The following is an 18,803-nucleotide window of genomic DNA, read 5'->3' on the forward strand; positions in this document are numbered from 1 at the left end:
ATTTAATTTTTTAAAGATTTATTTATTTGAGAGAAAGAGAGAGTGCGTGTGCATGCTATGGGTGTGTGTGGCTTGGGGTGGGAAAGGGGAGATGGAGAGGGAGAGACAATCCCAAGCAGACTCTGCACTGAGCACAGAGCCTGATGTGGGGCTTGATCTCATGACCCTAAGATCACGACCTGAGTTGAAACCAAGAGTTGGACACTTAACCAGGTGTGCCGCCCAGGTGCCCCTGTTTTATTTATTTTTTAATTGATGTATACTTGACATACAATGTTATATTAGTTTCAGGTGTACAACATAATTATTCAAGTCTAGATTATGCTGTGCTAAGTGTGGCTACCAGTCTGTCACCATACAATACTATTACAATACCATTACCTATAGTCCCTGTGCTGTACCTTTTGTCCCCATGACATTCATTCTATAACTGGAAGTGTCTCCTACTCCCCTTCATATATTTTGCCCACTCCCCCTTCCCCATTTGTTCTCTGTATTTATGGGTCTCCTGCTTTTTGTTTCTTTTGGTTTTTTTTTAGATTCCATATATGATTCCTCATATGGTATTTGTCTTTCTGTGTCTGACTTTTATTTCACTTAGCACAATACCCTATAGGTCCTTCCATTTTGTTGTAAATAGCAAGATCTCCTTTTTTGTGGCAGAGTAATGTTTCATTATGTATATTTACCACATCTTCTTTGCCCATTTATCTATTGATGAGCATTTGGGTTGCTTCCTTAGCTTGGCTATTGTAAATAATGCCGCAGTAAACATAGGGGTGCATGTACCTTTTCAAGTTAGTGTTTTTATTTTCTTTGCATAAATACCCAATAGTGGAATTACTGGGTCATATGGTGTTCCTGTTTTTAATTTTGTGAGGGACCTCCATACTTTTTTTCCACAGTGGCTGTGCCAGTTTCATTCCCACCAACAGTACATGAGGGTTCCTTTTTCTCCCATGCTCACCAACACTTGTTACTTCTTGTCTTTCTGATTCCATCTTTTCTGACAGGTGTGAATGATACCTCATTGTGGTTTTGATTTGCGTTTCTCTGATGATGAGTGATGTTGGGTATCTCTTCACGTGTCTGTTGGCCATCTGTATGTCTTTGAAAAAATGTTAGTTCAGGTTTTCTGCCCATTTAAATAGGATTATTTGGTGTGTTTTTTTTTTTTAGTGTTGAGTTGTATAAGATCTTTACATATTTTGGACATTAACCTGTTATTGATTTATCTTTGCAGATAACTATTCCCTTTCAGTAAATTGCCTTTTCATTTTGTTCATTTCAACTTTTGCTGAACAAAAGTTTTGTTTTGTTTTGTTTTTTAATTAAGATTTTATTTTTTTGAGAGAGAGTGAGAGCAAGAGAGCAAGCACAAATGGGCTGAGGGGCAGAGGGAGAGGCAGACTCCCCCAGTGCGGGCCTTGATCCGGGACTCCAGGATCATGCCTTGAGCCAAAGGCAAATGCTTAACCAGCTGAGCCACCAGGTGTCTCTGTGCAAAAGATTTTTATTTTGGTGTAGTCCCAATAGTGTATTTTTGCTTTTGTTTACCCTGCCTCAGGAGACCTATCTAGAAAAGTATTGTTAAGGCCAATGTAAGAGAAATTACTGCCTGTGTTTTCTCTTAGGAGTTTTATGGTTTCAGGTCTCACAGGTTTTTAATCCATCTTGAGTTTATTCTTGTGTATGGTGTAGATAGGGGTCCAGTTTCATTCTTTTGCATGTAGCTGTCCAGTTTTCCCAGCATCATTTGTTGAACAGACTTCTTCCCATTGCATATTCTTGCCTCCTTTGTTGAAGATTAATTGACCATATATAAATGTGGGTTTATTTCTGGGCTCTATTCTGTTCCATTGTCTACGTGTCTATTTTTGTGCCAGTGCCATACTGTTTTGATTATTAAACCTTTGTGGTATATCTTCAAATCGGAAAGTATGATGACTCCAGCTTTGTTCTTTCGCAGAATTGCTTTGGCTAGTCAGAGTCTTTGATGATTCCATACAAATTTGAGTATTATTTGTTCTAGTTTCATGAAAAATGCTGTTGGTATTTTGAAAGGGATTGCATTGAATCTGTAGATTGCTTTCAGTAGTATGGATATTTTAACAATATTCTTCAAATCCATGATATGGAATATTTTTCCTTTTGTGTCATCTATCTACAGTTTCTTCTGTCAGTGTTTTATAGTTTTCGGGTACAGGACTTTGACCTCTTCGGTTAAGTTTATTCCTATTTTATTCTTTCTGGTGCAATTGTAAATGGAATTGTTTCCTTAATTTCTCTTTCTGCTACTTCATTATTAGTGATAGAAATGTAACAGATTTTTGTATATTAATTTTGTACTTTGCAACATTATTGAATTCATTTATTACTTTTAATGTTTTTTTGGGGGAATCTTGGGGTTCTTTATGTATACTATTTTGTTATCTACAAATAGAGTTTTATTTCTTCCTTATCAGTTTGGATATCTTTTATTTCTTGTTTGATTGCTGTGACTACGTCTTACAGTGGCTAGAGTGGGCATTCTTGTTTTATTCTTGATCTTAGAGGAAAGGCTCTGTTTTTCTCCTTTGAGTATGATGTTATCTGTGGGGTTTTCATATTTGGCCTTTATTATGTTGAGGAATGTTTCCTCTAAACCCACTTTGTTAAACAGATGTTGAATTTTGTCCAAAGCCTTTTCTGTACCTATTGAGATGATCATATGATTTTTATCCTTCACTTTGTTAATGTGGTGTATTACATTGATTTTATGACTATGGAAGCATCCTTGCATCCTTGGAATAAATGCTACTTGATCGTGGTGAATGTATTGTTGAATGTGGTTGGCTAATATTTTGTTGAGGATTTTTGCATCTATGTTCACTGGGGATATCGGCCTGTAGTTTGGAAGTGTCTTTGGTTTTGGAATTGAGGTAATGCTGGCCTTGTAGAATGTATTTGGCAGATTTCCTTCCTCTTCTATTTTTTGGAATAGTTTGAGGAGAATAGGTATTAACTCTTCTTTAAGTGTTTGATAGAATTCACCTGTAAATTCATCTAGACTTGTTGGGAGTTTTTTGATTATCAATTCAATTTCATTACTAGTAATCAGTCTGTTCAGATTTTCTATTTATTCCTGTTTCAGTTTTGGAAGATTGTGTATTTCCAGGAGTTTATCCATTTCTTCTAGGTTGTTCAGTTTGTTGGCATGTAATTTTTCAAAGTAGTCTCTCACCTTTTGTATTTCTGTTGTGTCAGTTTTTCTTTTTCATTTCTGATTTTTAAAATTTGGATCCTCTCTGTTTTTCTTGAGTCTGGCCAGAGGTTTATCAAGTTTGTTTATCTTTTCAAAGAAACTACTCTTGGTTTTGTTGATCTTTTCTATTGCTTGGGTTTTTTTTTGTTTTTTTTTAATCTTTTTCGTTTATTTCTGCTCTGATCTTTTATTCCTTCTTCCTTCTACTGAGCTTGGGCTTTGTTCTTTTTCTAGTTTAAGTGTAAGGTTAGATTATTTACTTCAGATGTTTCTTGTTTCTTGAGATAGGCCTGTATCACTGTAAATTTTCCTTAGAGCTGCTTTTGCTCTGTCTCAGATTTTGGACCATTGTGTTTTCATTTCCATTTGTGTCTCTGTATTTTTTTATTTCTTCTTCAATTTCTTTGTTGACCCATTGGTTTAACTCTCACGTGTTTGTGGTTTCTTCCAGTTTCTTTCTTTGATTAATTTCTAGTTTCATGCCTGTGGTCAGAAAAGCTGCATGATACGATTTCATTCTTCTTAAATTTATTGAGACTTCGGGGTCCCTGGGTGGCTAAGATGGTTAAGCGTCTGCCTCCGGCTCAGGTCATGATCCCAGGGTCCTGGGATTGAGCCCCACAACAGGCTCCCTGCTCAGTGGGGAGCCTGCTTCTCCCTCTCCTTCTACTGCTCCCCCTGTTTGTGCTCTCTTGCTCTGTCTGTCAAATAAATAAAATCTTAAAATTTTTTTTTTACTGAGACTTGTTTTGTGGCTTAATGTGATTTATCCTGGAGAAGCTTCCATGTATACTTGAAAAGAAGGTATATTCTGTTGTTGTTGTTTTTTTTTTTTTTTTTTTTTTTTTTTTGGATCGAATGTTCTATGTATATCTGTTAGGCCCATCTGGACTAATGTGTCGTTCAAAGACACTGTTTATGGATTTTCTGCCTAGATGATTTATCCATTGATAAGTGGGTGTTAAAGTTCCCTCCTATAATGGTATTACTGTCAAGTTTTTCCTTTATGTCTGTTAATATTTGCTTTATATATTTAGATGCTCTGATATTGGGTGTATAGATATTTATAATTGTTATATTCTCTTTTTGCATTGATCCCTTATCATTATGTAATGCCCTTCTTTGTCTCCTATTAGTCTGTTTTAAAATCTATTTTGTCTGATATAAATGTTGCTATCTCAGCTTTTTTTTTTTTTTTTTTTCTTTTGCTTCCATTTGCATGGAATATCTTTTTCCATTCCTGCTCTTTCATTTTGGATGTGTCCTTAGGTCTAAAGTGAGTCTCTTGTAGGCAGCATATAGTTGGATCTTGTGTTTTATCTGTTCCATCACCCTAAGTTTTTTGATTGGTGCATTTAGATCATTTATATTTAAAGTAATTCCTGATAGGTATGTACTCACTGTTATTTTGTTTCTGGTTGTTTATGTAGTTCTTCTCTGTTCCTTTCTTCTCTTGCTCCCTTTCCTTGTAATTGATGATTTTCTTTAGTGTTATGCTTGGCTTTCTTTCTCTTCACTTTTTGTGTATCTGTTATAGGTTTTGTGTTTGTGGTAACTAGGAGGTTTATCTATAGAATCTTAAATATATAGCCATCTATAATAGTGCGATGGTCACTTAAGTTGGAACATATTTTTTTTAAAGATTTATTTATTTTAGAGAGATTGAACAAGTGGGGGGAGGGACAGAGGACGAGAGAGAATTCTGAAGCAGACTCCTCATGGAGCACGGAGCCCCACATGGGGCTTGATCCCAGGACCCGGAGATCACAACCCAAGCCAAAATCAAGAATTGGCTGCCCAACTGACTGAGACACCCAGGTGCCCCAGTTGTAACTCATTTTAAAAAGACTTTTTTACTCCCTCTTCCATGTTTTTTGTATACATTATCTTATTTTACATCTTTTTATTCATAACTTTCTTCTAATTATGGCTTTTTCTTTTCCACTTAAAGAAGTTCTTTAACATTTTTTTGTTAAGTCTGGTTTAGTGGTGATGAGCTCCTTTAACTTTTGCTTGTCTGGGAAACTCATTTTATCTCTCCTTCAAATCTGAATGATAATCTTGCTGGGTAGATTATTCTTGATAGTAGGTTTTTTCCATTTAGCACTTTAAATATATGATGAACATTCCCTTTTGGCCTGCAAATTTTCTGCTGAAAACAGCTGATAGCCTTATAGGGCTTTCCTTGTACATAACTTCTTGCTCCTCACTTGCTTCTTCTGAAATTCTCTTTTAGTCTTTGACATTTCAGTTATGTGTCATGGTATAGACCTCCTTGGTTCTCTCCTGGGTTCATCTTGTTTGGAACTCTGTGCTTCCTGAACTTGGATGTCTGTGTCCTTCTTCAGAGCAGGAAAGTTTTCAGCTGTTATTTCTTCAAATAATTTTTCTGCCTCTTTCTTTCCCTCGTCTCCTTCTGGTGCGCACATAATGCTAATGTTTGTTAGCTTGATGTTGTTGAAGAGACCCCTTAACCTAGCCTCCGTAAAAAATGTTTTTCTTTTTGCTGTTCAGGTTGGGTGTGTTCCATCACCCTGTTTTTCAGATTGATGATCCATTCTTCTGCATCCACTAATCTGTTGATTCAAACCTCTAGTCTAGTATATTTTTCATTTCAGTTATATTCTTCAACCCCAATAGGTTCTTTATGTTTTCTGTCTCTGTGTTGAAGTTCTCACTGAGTTCTTCCAGCCTTTTCTCCAGTCTGGTGAGCATCATTATGACCATTACTTTAAACTCTGCCTGGCATATTGCTTATCTCTGTTTCGTTTAGTTCTTTTTCTGAGGTTTCATCTTGTTCTTTCATTTGGAATTCTTTCCTTAGTCTCCTCGTTTCGTTTGGCTTCCTGTGTTCATTTCTATGAATTAGGCAGAACAGCTACTTCTTTTTTTTTTTTTTAAAGATTTTATTTTTTATTTATTTGACAGAGATAGAGACAGCCAGCGAGAGAGGGAACACAAGCAGGGGGAGTGGGAGAGGAAGAAGCAGGCTCATAGTGGAGGAGCCTGACGTGGGGCTTGATCCCGTAACGCCGGGATCACGCCCTGAGCCGAAGGCAGACGCTCAACCGCTGTGCCACCCAGGCGCCCCGGAACAGCTACTTCTAAACTTGAAGGGATGGTCTTGTGTATGGTTATCCCTGCATAGGCTATGTGTGCCCGGTAACTTTGGCTGGCTGGCTGGAGCGGTGTCTGGCATGGGCTGGGAGTCCCAGGGCACTCTGTGCTGGGGCTGTCCTAGTGGGATGGTAGGAGCTGAAGTGGCCATGGACTGGGATGGTCCTGAGGCTCTCAAAGAATGCCCTGGCAGGACAGCTGAAGTGGGTGCACACTGGGGTATCCCTTGGCTCTCAGTGTAGAGGGCATCCCGGCAGGATAACTGAAGCTGAAGTGGGTGTAAGCTGAGTGTCCCAGGGTGCTTTGTGCAGGGGGTGCCTCGGTGGGGCAGCTGGAGTGGAGATGGGGCGTGGGCTGGGGAGGTCCCAAGGTACTTTATGCAGGGGGCATCCTGGCAGGACAGGTGTAGCTGAAGTGGGTACAGGCCTGGAGATCCTGGGGCTCTCCATGCAGAGTGTGCCCTCAGCCCCTCTTTTAAAGTACCCTTAGGGGTGCCTGGGTGGCTCAGTCAGTTGAATGTCTGACTCTAGATGTCAGCTTAGGTCATGATCTCAGTGTCCTGGGATGGAGCCCTGCGTCAGGCTCCATGCTCAGTCGGGAGGATTCTCTCTCCCTCCGCCCCTAACCCCACTCACACGTGCACGCAGTGTCTCTCAAATCAATAAATCTTTAAAATACCTCTAATGGAGTGACCACTAATGAAGTGTCCATTCTAGAAGCCTTAAGGGCTAAATACTTGTTGGATTTGGGCTTTGAAGTTTCTGTTATTTTACTTTTCAAGTTGTTCTTTTAGAGTAAATATATTTAAAAATACGTGTCAAATCAATTTGTAGCATTCCTTTAGCTGTTTTGGTTCCTCACCTGAGAACAGAAATAGTACCTGCCTACCTCTCAATGTTGCCTGGAAACCCAAGAGAGGTCACTTTACCCAGCAGCAGGGATAAAGCCTAGTGGTGCGCGCTTAGCACTGTTCGGTGGTGCCTTACGTGGGCTTGTGCAGCCACGTACATCTGAAGAAATAACAGCCCTGTGTTGGGTTATTTATGCAATACCAAAGAATAATCTGCTTGTTTCTATGAAGACACGTTTTGTTATTTTTTAAAATTCAGTAAGCAAAGTTCAGGTATTGATGATGGGACCAGGACTGAAATCTGCATTACATGAAGGATTCTTGATAAAAATTATAATATTAAAATGAAGGGGAATTGTAAACTGTTGGTCTCTTGTTTCCTTTATCTTAAAGAGTCTCCAGTCAAAGTCGTGGCCCTGTGTGCTGGTTCTGGGAGCACGGTGCTTCAGGGGACGGAGGCCGACCTTTACCTCACAGGTAGACAGCCTTTGGGTCTCCTTTTCTTTTTTTGTGTGCATCCTTTCCTAACCTTGGTTTACTTTTAACGAGATAAAAAAGAGATTTTAGGGCAGCACTTGGTATATAAATGGATCTAATAACTGTTGTTTGAACCTGAACCAAACAGGAACTACACTGAAATTGGAGACAGACCGTATTCTTTGTAGAAGGAAAAAAAAAATCCTTTAGCAAATTATTAGATTACCTAAAAGACTGATGTTGAGCGTTTATTTAACCTGTCTTCTTCCTACACATGATTTCTTTTAGATTTCATGTCAGTTAATGGGACACTTTCTACTTTTCCACCTTAGCCAGAATCTTAGCTCCAGAATCTTCATAGAGCCGTTCCTCTCACCTCTACTCAGGCATCATCTCCTACCTGAAATACTTTGTCAAGTCCCTAATCTTAGTTTTCCACGTACACTCCCAAATTAACTGTTCTTCACAAGTACAATTTGATGGGGTATAATATTTTCCTAGCTACAAAGCCTTCAGTGATTTCCTTTATGTGTCTTGGTCAAGCCTGAACATTCATCCTCTTCCATGCAGCCTTTGCTTACGCTGTTTTCTCTAGCTAGAATGCCTTTCTTGCCCCTTTCTTTATGCTTCTAGTGATAAGCTCCGATACCTCCTCGGAGAACCTTTTCCTTTTGCTGTCTGGCTCCTGTCCTGATGGTCATGCCTTCCTCGCCAGTCCCCGTCACTTTGTCTTTAACCTTCAGTATGCATTTCTATTGGACAGTAATTGTTTGGCACCCAGGCTTTATATTCTGTCCTTGAGGATAACACCTAATAGGTAACATGGCTCTCATTCAAAGGATTTGGAGGTACTTTGTACACTTGCTGATACCAGGGGCATTTCCACCTCTACTCTTCCTTAGGGTTGAGAGAGAGAAAGTTAAGAATTACTTTTTACAGGGCACCTGGCTGGCTCAGTCAATACAGTATGTAACACTTGGTCTCGGAATTGTAAGTTCAAGCCCCATGTTGGGTACAGAAATTACTTAAAAATAAAATCTTTAAAAAAAAAAAATTACTTTTATATGTATACTTCTGGGACCAGAATTCAGGGTCTTAACCCCTTGGGCATGCCCATGGCTACTTCCTAAGCTTCTGCATTATTATTCCTCTCCTGCCCCTATGTCCATGCCCCTTATTATCTAGCACACCCACCTTCAGAGGCTGCTGAACTTAACGTTGTCACATCCAGAAGTATAGGTGTGCAGCATCTGAGCAAGTCTGATGTAATTGCTCTGCACTTATTAAAAATGTACATGACCATTACCTTTTTCCATTCTTCTAAAGATGTAAAATTTTTATAAATCCTCAAACTTGTACCAGATTGAAATAAACTTTCAATGTAGAAGTAATTTGACAAAATATCTTATAGCATTATGTTACTATTTCGTTTTAATTTTTATTTATTGTTTTAATCTTTAAAATATTCATTTATTTTAGAGAAAGTGAGCAGGGGAGGGGTAGAGGAGAGGATCTTCAAGCAGACTCCCTGCTGAACATAGAGACCAACCTGGGGCCCGATCCCACACCCCCGAGATCATGACCTGAGCTGAAACCAAGAGTTGGATGCTCAACCAGCTGAGCCACCCAGGCGCCCCATGACTATTTTGAAATTAACTGTAGGGGCACCTGGGTGGCTCAGTTGGTTAATCGTCTGACTTTTGGTTTCAGCTCGGGTCATGATCTCGGGGCCGTCGGATCAGGTCCAGCATCACGCTCCTTGCTCAGCAGGCAGTCTGCTTGTTTCCCTCTCCCGCTGCTCTTCCCCCTGCTTGTGTGCATGCTCTCTCTCTCTCTCTCTGTTAAATAAATCTTAAAAAAGAAATAAAATTAATTATAACATTTTCCCTTGAAGGAATTTCAGACCTGTAGGAAAGTTGCAAGGATAATGTAATGAACTTTTGTATACGCTTCACTTAAGATTACTAATGGTTATAGGGGCACCTGGGTGGCTTTGTCAGCTAAGTTTCCGACTCTTGATCTCAGCTCAGGTCTTGATCTCAGGGTCATGAGTTCAAGCCCCACGCCGGGCTCCGCACTGGGCATGGAGCTACTTAAATAAATGAATAATAAAGATTACTAATGGTTATATTTTGCTACATTTGCACATTCAGTGTCACATATGTGTTACATATGTGTGCGTGTATATATGTGTGTATATATAAGTATCTATGGGTGTGTGTATATTTCTATTTATGTGTTTCCCCCAAAACCATTTTGTAATAAATTGTATACATGACCTTATCCCTAAATACATCAGCATATATCTCCTAAGAATGAGGACATTATATGACCATGGACAGTGATCAAATACAGGAATTGAATATTGTTAAAATATTTAATATGTAATCTATATTTAAATTTTGCCAGTTGATCAGAATTCTAGCATTTCTTTTTCTGATTGATATCCAGTCCCTGGTCACTGCATCTGGAATGCATCTTTGTCCAGAGCACTGTCATTTTTGAAGAGTGTAGACCATTTCTTTTGTGGTATATCTCGTATATCTCTATTTGGGGCATGTGATTGTTTTCTCATAAATAATGACTTTCTTAAAACTAGGTTGTTTTTTTATTAAACTATTAAACAATATGTGCATAAGATAAATTAATGCAATTCGTAATTGTTAAAATAGCCTTCCTGTCTGGTTACTTGGGGAGATACGGAGTGTCGTCTTATTTGGGTGACCTTGGATGTCTGTGATCTGAGATATCACTTTGAGTATAACATTAGGGATGAACAGTACCAGCTCAAAGACCACACATAGGCCTCTGCTGATTGATGCTCATCACTCTTCCTTTGCGTGAAACATGGCAGTATCAGCTCAATAAGGGTAATATTGTGGAAAGACCAGCAGATGGGGAGCTTGCTCCTTGCACATATAAATTCTCTCATTTTTCTCTTTCTTTCCCACAGCTACCATCCTAGCTAGGCTTCTCTTCCCTTTGCCTTCAGCTGTTATTGCAGTCTTTGCGGATTCCTCCACTTTCATGCCTTCTCCTCAGAGCATTTATAATTGTCCAGGCCATCAGACTTGTCCCTCCTGAAGATGGCTTCTAACTGGGCCCGTTAGGGTCTATTTTTCGGTTACAAATTAAAATATTTTACTATTACAGATTAAGATATTTTAGGCGTGCCTGGGTGGCTCAGTTGGTTAAGCGTCTGACTTGGTTTTAGCTCAGATCATGATCTCAGGGTTGTGAGGCCCGGCACTGCGCTCAGTGGGGTGTCTGCTTGAGATGCTCTCTCCTTCTGCCCCTCTGCTCGTGAGTTTGCGCTCTAAAATAAGTAAATAAAATCTTAAAAAAAAAAAAGACATTTTAAAAGGTGGCTTGAACAAAAATTATCCCATATATGAAATTTCATATATTGGGGAGGAGAGGGGAAAGGGGGGGTTGAAAATTTCTTGGGGGAAAAACTTTTTTCCCTAAGAAACTTTTTCCTTTTTTAATGCTTTTAGGGCTCTAAACATATTCCAAAATTATGCTTGTTATGAACAAGCCAAACTGTGCAGTGTCTTTTTGCTGTTAAATTTGAAGTCCTCAGCTTCACAAATGGGTTTTTTTAAAAATTCAAAACACTTCAGCTTTCCCAAAATCTTTTTACAGAAGATGAGATCCTCTTCTACCAGTAACGTCAGAATTTCTAGAAATTTTGCCTAAGTCAAAGGAAAATAAATACCCTATTTTTATTGTTTTTTTTAACCTTGTCTTTAATTTAGAAATAAACTTATTTCATCTTTACGAATTAGACTAGAGTTGACACTGAAAATTTTGGTGTTCACAAAGCATAAAGGAGTCTTTGGGAAGTATACCTAGGATTTTCTGGAGGTATTTGTTATTTAATATTTATATGAGAGAGGAGTTTTCTGAAAGCCCCAGTTCACTTGTTTTTTTTTTTAAAGTAGGCTCCAGGCCCAGCATGGAGCTCAATTCAGGGCTCATATTTATGACTCTGAGATCAAGAGCTGAGATGAGATGAAGAGTCAGAGACCCTTAATCAGTGAGCCCTCCAGGGGCCCCATTTTGAGCAGGTGTTCTTAGGGCCTGGTTCTGGCAGTATTAGATACTGTTGCATATACAGCTTTAGATACTTGTCTTGAGCGGGCCAAGGAGAAGGAATTTGGAATTCTCAGTGGGATGGTCTGTCTCTTTCTAAATTGGAGGCCATATAAGAAAACCTGTACCTAACTTTCTAGATTTATGTGGAAGTTCTGCTTTTTTACACAGTGTGAACTTGGTGTTTCTGCAGTTGTGGTTCAGCATTCTACAGACTCCATGTCTGATACGTAAGTATTTGCTCTTTCCTTTGTTGGCAGGTGAGATGTCCCATCATGATGTTCTGGATGCTGCATCCCAAGGAATAAATGTCATCCTCTGTGAACATAGCAACACTGAACGAGGCTTTCTTTCTGATCTTCGAGATATGCTGGGTGCTCACTTGGAGAATAAGATTAATATTATCCTGTCAGAAACAGACAGGGACCCTCTTCATGTGGTATAAAGCATACGGGAACAACAGGATGACAGTCTACAAATCGACTGCCTCCCAACTTGAATGCATAACATGAATCAGCAGAGTTAGAATACTCCTGGATTCTTAGAATATCTTAGAATGTACATTATTTCTGGTTTGTAAATCTGCTTCACCAAATGTTCTGTAGCTCGTATGATAAAAACCATAACTACTATTCAAGAACAAGTGTTCATTATAAGATGACTTAAGGTGATCATACAATGTAAAGCACATATTCGTGTGTGAACTCCAAGACAGATCCACTAAAATCTTTTTACTTAACATTCTGGGTAAGTTGCTTGAGCAGTCTTCTCCTTCGCTTACTTATAGATGGGATGCGTCATTCTAGATCTCTCTGGCCTTGGTTAATTTAAAAATTTACTTTAAAAAACTTGAGATTGGAACACTTATTTCTAGGTAGTAGCCTCTAGGAGGTGATAAGGTCTGTCTCTATGTTCCCATTCCTAGATCACTAATCTTTCACCTAAATTTCAGAATCAGGATGAGGTTTTATGTTTTTTTGTTTTTTAATATATATGATCATTATTCATGACTATTATTGTTTTTTAGGTAAATCACCTGGAATTTTATTAGTAATATAAAAAGAATGGTTAATATAAAAATATGCTTAGCTTTTAGAATAATCCCAGTTATCATACAATATATTGTGCTAGGCATTCTCAGGTATGTTATAAACACTTTCAATCTTTAGAAACAAGAATATAGGTATTACGATTTCCATTTTACAGATGAATAAACTGAAACAGGTTAACAAGTTTGCCCAAGGCCACGTAGCTCGGAAATGACAGGAGTTTGGACACAAACTCAGGTAGTCTGGTTCCAGAGTCTGTGTTCTTAACTACTTCTTAATGAATATTGACAAACCTGATGCAGGAGGTATGTAAGAAATCCTGAAGGAAAAAGAAATCCATTTTAACTGGGATTTTTTCTGGGTGGCATGGGAGGTTTTTCTTTTGAATTCTTCTGTACATACTTCTAGTTTCTCTGCTGAGCTTTTTCCTTTGGTAGTGACAAAAGCAAATCTTTTAAAATACTGTCTGAGATGAGAAAGTAAAGAATTTTACATTTCTTTTGTAGGACCCTTTTCCTACCAGTCATTTCCTGGAAGATTTGGGATCCTAACTTACAAATTATTCTTGATGGTTCACCTGTAATATTGATTCACCACAGAAATAACCAATAGGACCAAGCCTTAAGAAATGCCCCCAATTCAAGGGTTGGAGGAGGAGCCAGGAGAGGAGGTAGGAAGAGAATCAGCAAAGTCTCAGAAGCCAAGTAGAAAGCTTTGATGAGGGATGGTTGATTTCAAAATCGAGCCAGTGGGAGAGCAGACAGCTTTGAGAGACTCTTAGTGGCATTTACCTTGTGGTCTATGTGCCGGGCCCATGGAGATGTGGGGAGAATAGGACAGAAGTTTGGATGATACTTAAGAGTTTATTGTAATTACCTATGCTAAAGATATGCAGAGGACTTACCTTACAGGTAAGGTTTCCTGGGGAAAAGGGTGTAGAATTCAGTGAAGAGGCACAGCTTGAACGAACGCTAAGTATAGAGAAACAGCATAATGCATTGAAAAAGCTCAAGTAAGTCATCTGTTGTCAGGCAGAAAGCAGGAGGCAGGAATGGTATGGTCAGAGGTAATGCTTAAGAAATAGCTTGAGGGCAATGATTCTTCAACTTTTTTTTTCCTTTATGGCACACTGAAGGTAGGATATGATTTCACCTTTAACATTTACTCATTCTGAAGGTTGTGGATTAAATTCCTTTTGTTAGAGTTTCAGAAGGGATTTAACATATCAAAGAATTTGTTTATGATTGGACATGCTTATTGCCAAATTTTTTTTTTTTTTTAAAGAATGCCATTGTTACTACAATTTTTAAAGTTTCTTTACTGGTATGTTAGCGTTTCTAAATAACTAAAAATACCCCCAAATGTGTCCTCTGTAGTTTTTTCAAAAATGATCACCAAAGATGAATTCTTTATTTTCACTTGCCAAATTTTCTGAACTGTTAACTTTAAGGTGTTATTTAGTTGGATATCTCATTGCTTTTCAAATTTTCATGTGCAGAAGAATGTACGGAGATGTAGTTTAAAAATGCAGACTGATTCTCGTAGGTGCTCACGTAGAGCCCAAGCATGTAGTGGTCCTGAGAGAATGCTGCTGCCCTTTCAAGGACTGCACGTTAGGTAGCAGAAGTAAAGATGGTGACCTAAATATGTGGGTGGGCTCGAGGCCAAAGTGTGTGGCTGTATGCCAAAATTGTTATGAGAATGTGGTAATTAGCTTTCTATTAAACTCACATTTAAAGTTATATTTTCCATAGCATCAGTTATTTGACTTTTCAGCATATTAAGATACTGTAACTTTTAATGCTATTAACACCCCATATCTCTTCCTTCACATTCCTTACAACTCCTCTGTCTAGCAGAGCCTTCTATGCAGGAAGTGTTCAACAAACATGAATGAAAATGTTTAACAGCAATTTGAAACATCAAAAGGTAGGTGACTCTCCTAAGGGAGAAGTCAAGTAATTACAGGAAGCCCAAGAACAAAGTCATTTGCGTAACACATTTTTTTTATTCCTCAGTTTTAGGAGCCACACAGTCTGTGATAAGGCAGACCCTCCTGACTCTTCATCTCTCATGGTTACTCAGGACTAAGCTGGAAGAGTCTTCTCACCTCCTAGAATGTAGGAAAAAACATTCTGAACAATGCTACTGGCTCCACATTGAATTAGAGGGGAAAAAAGTAGACTTCTAAAGTGAGTTAAAAAAAAAAAATCTATTAACCATCCCCTGAACTCACTGATCTTTTATATGAATGAACTATTCATGTATTAAAATGACAAACGTGCTAAGAAAATCTAGAGTATCACAAGAGCTGATTTAGCACTCTCTGCATCAGGAATGCAGTGTTATGTCCTCTTTTGTAGAGTGTAAGAACGCCTGTTCTACATCTCCGGTGCCTTTTTTGGGCCTGTTTATGTGGCCATTTTATTAAGAGCAGCCAGAAAAATCTTTCAAGGTTTTCAGGTCTGTTCACTCTTGTCAGAAGCAAGTAACAGAAGTTGGAGCCTTAGCAGTCACGCTTTTAACTGGTAAGAGTATGAGGAACATTGATACTGAAACAAGTTAATGAGTGTAGAATAATTCTAAGATCTTCAGATCTCTAAGATGCACTTACAAAATTTTTGAAGGACTTAAAAACATTTTTAGTAAAAAACCAGTACTGTAAAAAAGTGATTCTATCCAAATTGGCTTTTTATTTATTAATAGACTGTTGACACATACTGCTTGCAAATAGTATGGACACAAAAATTATAAAAATAAATCAGTAGATATTTAAGAGCAAATGCAAAATTTGCATATTAGGTCATTAAAGATTTTATATACTTTTTTATACTATAAGTTATAAACTAGATATATTAAGCAAAAAAAGCAAGGTGCAAATGAGCACGTATCATATGCTACCATTTGTGTTTTTAAAAGGAGATACAAACACATACCCTTCCATGTGCATAGAATACCTCTGGAGGAATAAACTCCTATCACTGGTCATGTAAGGGACTGGATCGGTGAAGGGGAAGGAAACTCACTTTTTACTGAATAGCCTTTGGTAACAAATTTCAGAATCAAATTCATGTACTAGTTTTGTTTTAAATAATTTGATTATATACAGTTAAACCCTCATACATGGATTTAACAAATTATATGCCACAAAGAGAAAGGACTTAAATTCTGAGCATTTTGGGAAACAGTTTCATGAAAGGGGTTTACAAGATAAAGTACGTACCGCATCAGCAGTTCTCAGTTGTTTATTACAGTGATATTTTAATTAAAATATTTCATACTTGAAAATGAAATTCTTCGAGAGTATGTGAAGACTATAGCTGACCAGAGGCCAAAGTTAGCCTTTTTGTCTTTCCTAAGGAAAAAGGCTTGAAATTACTTTAAGAAAAAAACTGAAATGTCTTACACTGAGTTTTGGGTCTACTTGATAGAGAAATCAAGATTAAAATCAGCCATTAATATGCTGCTCACTTTTAAGTTATTGAAGAAAAATGTCAATACAAGAATAAATTTTTATTTTCTGTTGTCTTGAAAACAAGAACTAAAGTGTAATTCAGGACTGTGTTTTCGGTAGCCTGGCTGCTTTCTTGTGTCATGAAGGTGATGGCACAGATGTTAGCTGTTACAAGTATCATGATTATTGTTCATGTGCTCTCCCCACTATCCCAACTTAAGAGGGTCATGCCCTCTTCCCCAGTCTTACACACCTTTTGTTAAGCCTTTCAAGAACAGTAGGATGATCTGCCTTCATTATACTCGTCAGCTCTGACAGAACAGCAAATAGATTTATGTGATGTCGGTGTTTTTGTACTTCCATACTCTGGAACAAACACATTTGCAAACAATCAGCTCTGGGAGTGTTTAAAAGGCCCTCAAAAAATTAGGAATAATAATATCATCTCTAGTATAAAAGAATTCAAAAACATCCAGCTCCAAATAGTCCCTGAGCATACTGTTCATTCCAGCACGAAGTCTCCAGAGAGGTAATGAATGAAAGGCACGTTTTCTCCAACTTGAGGACCGCTGCATAGTACTAGAGATGGTACACCAGCCAGGCTAATGAAGGTTCTAATCGATGACATTCCTCCCTCCCAACTTTAAGTCTTGTACACTGGAAGAGTCTAATGTTAGATGTAAACACAACACTTTATAGACTAGAGGAGTGGCAGCTGGTACAACCGCCCTTCCTTCCACAGAAGATTTCAAGAGTAAAGGACAACTTCAAGACTCCTCTTCTTCCTTTTCCAGGAAATCATTCAGTGTTCCACTGTCCACAGGAATTAACAGATATTCCACTCCATCAGTTCCCTAAAAGAAGTGAGAAAACCATGGATGTTAGTCATTTGTAAAGAGACGGAGGTGAAGCCTGTTGTAGGTTTAAAAAAAAAATGGATTTAATATTTTATATAAATATAGAAATGTAAAGATTAAGGTAAAAGGGTACGTAGGCTTATCTACTTAAATACATTGAGTTTATAGTTAAACTATTTCATAGTGGAAAAGACAGTAGATCTCTTTACTGTCCTGCTCTTTCTAGAATCTTACCCTGTTGAGTTCTCTGTTCTTTTATCCAGGTATCTCCACACCCCCACACCCCGCCCTCTTTTTAAAAAAGTAATCTCTAGGGGCGCCTGGGTGGCTCAGTGGGTTGAACGTCTGCCTTCTGCTCAGGTCATGATCCCAGGGTCCTGGGCTCCCAGCTCAGTGGGAAGTCTGCTTGTCCCTCTGTCTTTGTCCTTCCCCCTGCTCATGCTCTCTCAAATCTTTTTAAAAAACATTTTTTAAAAAAGTAATCATCTCTACACCCAACATGGGCTAGAACAAGAGTCGCATGCTGTACTGAGCCAGCCAGGTGCTGCCCTTTTTAAATAACCCTCGCTAGACCCTAATTTCTATCATCCAACCTCTACACCTTTCCAGAAGGGTTGTTAATAATTGCTGGTCTCCATTTCCTCACCTTTCACTCAACCCAGTCCAACCTAGCTACTACCACCATTATCATGTCATTAAAAGAGCTTCTGTTTGGACCACCAAGAAATTCCTTACTCATAAATCCAATACATATTTTCAGTTTTCATCTTTTTGGCCTCTCAGCAGAACCTGACACTGCTGACTGTTCTTTCTTAAAACATGCTTCTCTGAACTTTTATGGTATCATATTATGGTTTTCTTCCTGGCTGTCTGGCTATTTCTCCTGCCTCTACACTTTTATCTTCTACTTGGCTGTTAAATATCACACTTCTAGGCTTAGTTCCTGGCCTTCTTACTCCCACCAATGCCTGGTTTTCATTACAACCTAAATACACAGAGATTAAACTCCTATCTCTCTAGCCCAGATCTTTCCTCTTGTTTCTTGTCCTAGGAAACCCACTTGCCTCATTGACATCGCCATTTGGAATCTCAAAGAACCTCAACAGAGTAAGTCCAAACATAATACAATCAGGAACTCCTAATCTAACCTCTCTCTCCAAAAATGTTTCTCATCCAGTGATCTTACCATCTCTCTGGTTATGCAAGCCAGACACCAGAAATCATTCTTAACACTTTTCCTTGGCACTCATATCCAACCTATCAACAATTCTTGTCAGATTTGCCTCCCAAGTGTATCTGAACTTCAACCATTTTTCTCTCTTCATCCTAGTCAAGTCACCATCAGTTCACCCAGACTACTAACACACTTTCCTAGCTGGTCTTTGTGTGTTGACATTTAGCAATTCCTACCCCACTCTGCCCCATTCCATTCTCCAGAGTCAGAACACTTTTTTTTAATGACTTAATTTTCAAATGAAGATTAAAATCCTCTCCTTGGCCTAAAAGTAGTGTGTGGGCTAGCCCTTATGTCATTGTCTTTTCAGCCTCGTCCTGGGGCACACTGGCCTTTATGTTTTTCTCTCTGACCAGTTATCTCCCAGTTTACCTCTAGATCTCAGCTCAGTGGTCTGATAACCATAATTAGCATAATATGTGAATC

General features: G+C 38.4%; 2 protein-coding genes across 13 annotated transcripts in view; one reads left to right on the plus strand and one right to left on the minus strand.

The window, feature by feature from the left end:
• Window positions 1-14,574, plus strand: part of NIF3L1 (NGG1 interacting factor 3 like 1) — a 70,858-nt gene extending 56,284 nt beyond the window's left edge. For 7 of the 9 annotated variants that reach the window (XM_044381306.3, XM_044381307.3, XM_026492210.4 and 4 more), the window contains 2 exons: window positions 7,605-7,688; window positions 12,044-14,574. In XM_044381306.3, coding sequence (XP_044237241.2) covers window positions 7,605-7,688; window positions 12,044-12,228 — 269 coding nt within the window. In that variant the 3' untranslated portion in view covers window positions 12,229-14,574. The remainder of the gene's footprint in view (window positions 1-7,604; window positions 7,689-12,043) is intronic. The other 2 variants (XM_057303864.1, XM_057303868.1) reach the window with 1 other exon arrangement.
• A 931-nt stretch (window positions 14,575-15,505) lies between these two features.
• ORC2 (origin recognition complex subunit 2) overlaps window positions 15,506-18,803 on the minus strand; it is a 41,429-nt gene continuing 38,131 nt past the window's right edge. For 3 of the 4 annotated variants that reach the window (XM_026492203.4, XM_026492202.4, XM_048214568.2), the window contains exon 18: window positions 15,506-17,140. In XM_026492203.4, the coding sequence (XP_026347988.1) occupies window positions 17,054-17,140 (87 nt within the window). In that variant the 3' untranslated portion in view covers window positions 15,506-17,053. The remainder of the gene's footprint in view (window positions 17,141-18,803) is intronic. The other variant, XR_006408740.3, reaches the window with a different exon arrangement.

The sequence above is a fragment of the Ursus arctos genome, unplaced genomic scaffold, assembly GCF_023065955.2.
Source record: "Ursus arctos isolate Adak ecotype North America unplaced genomic scaffold, UrsArc2.0 scaffold_1, whole genome shotgun sequence".
NCBI classification, from domain to species: domain Eukaryota; kingdom Metazoa; phylum Chordata; class Mammalia; order Carnivora; family Ursidae; genus Ursus; species Ursus arctos.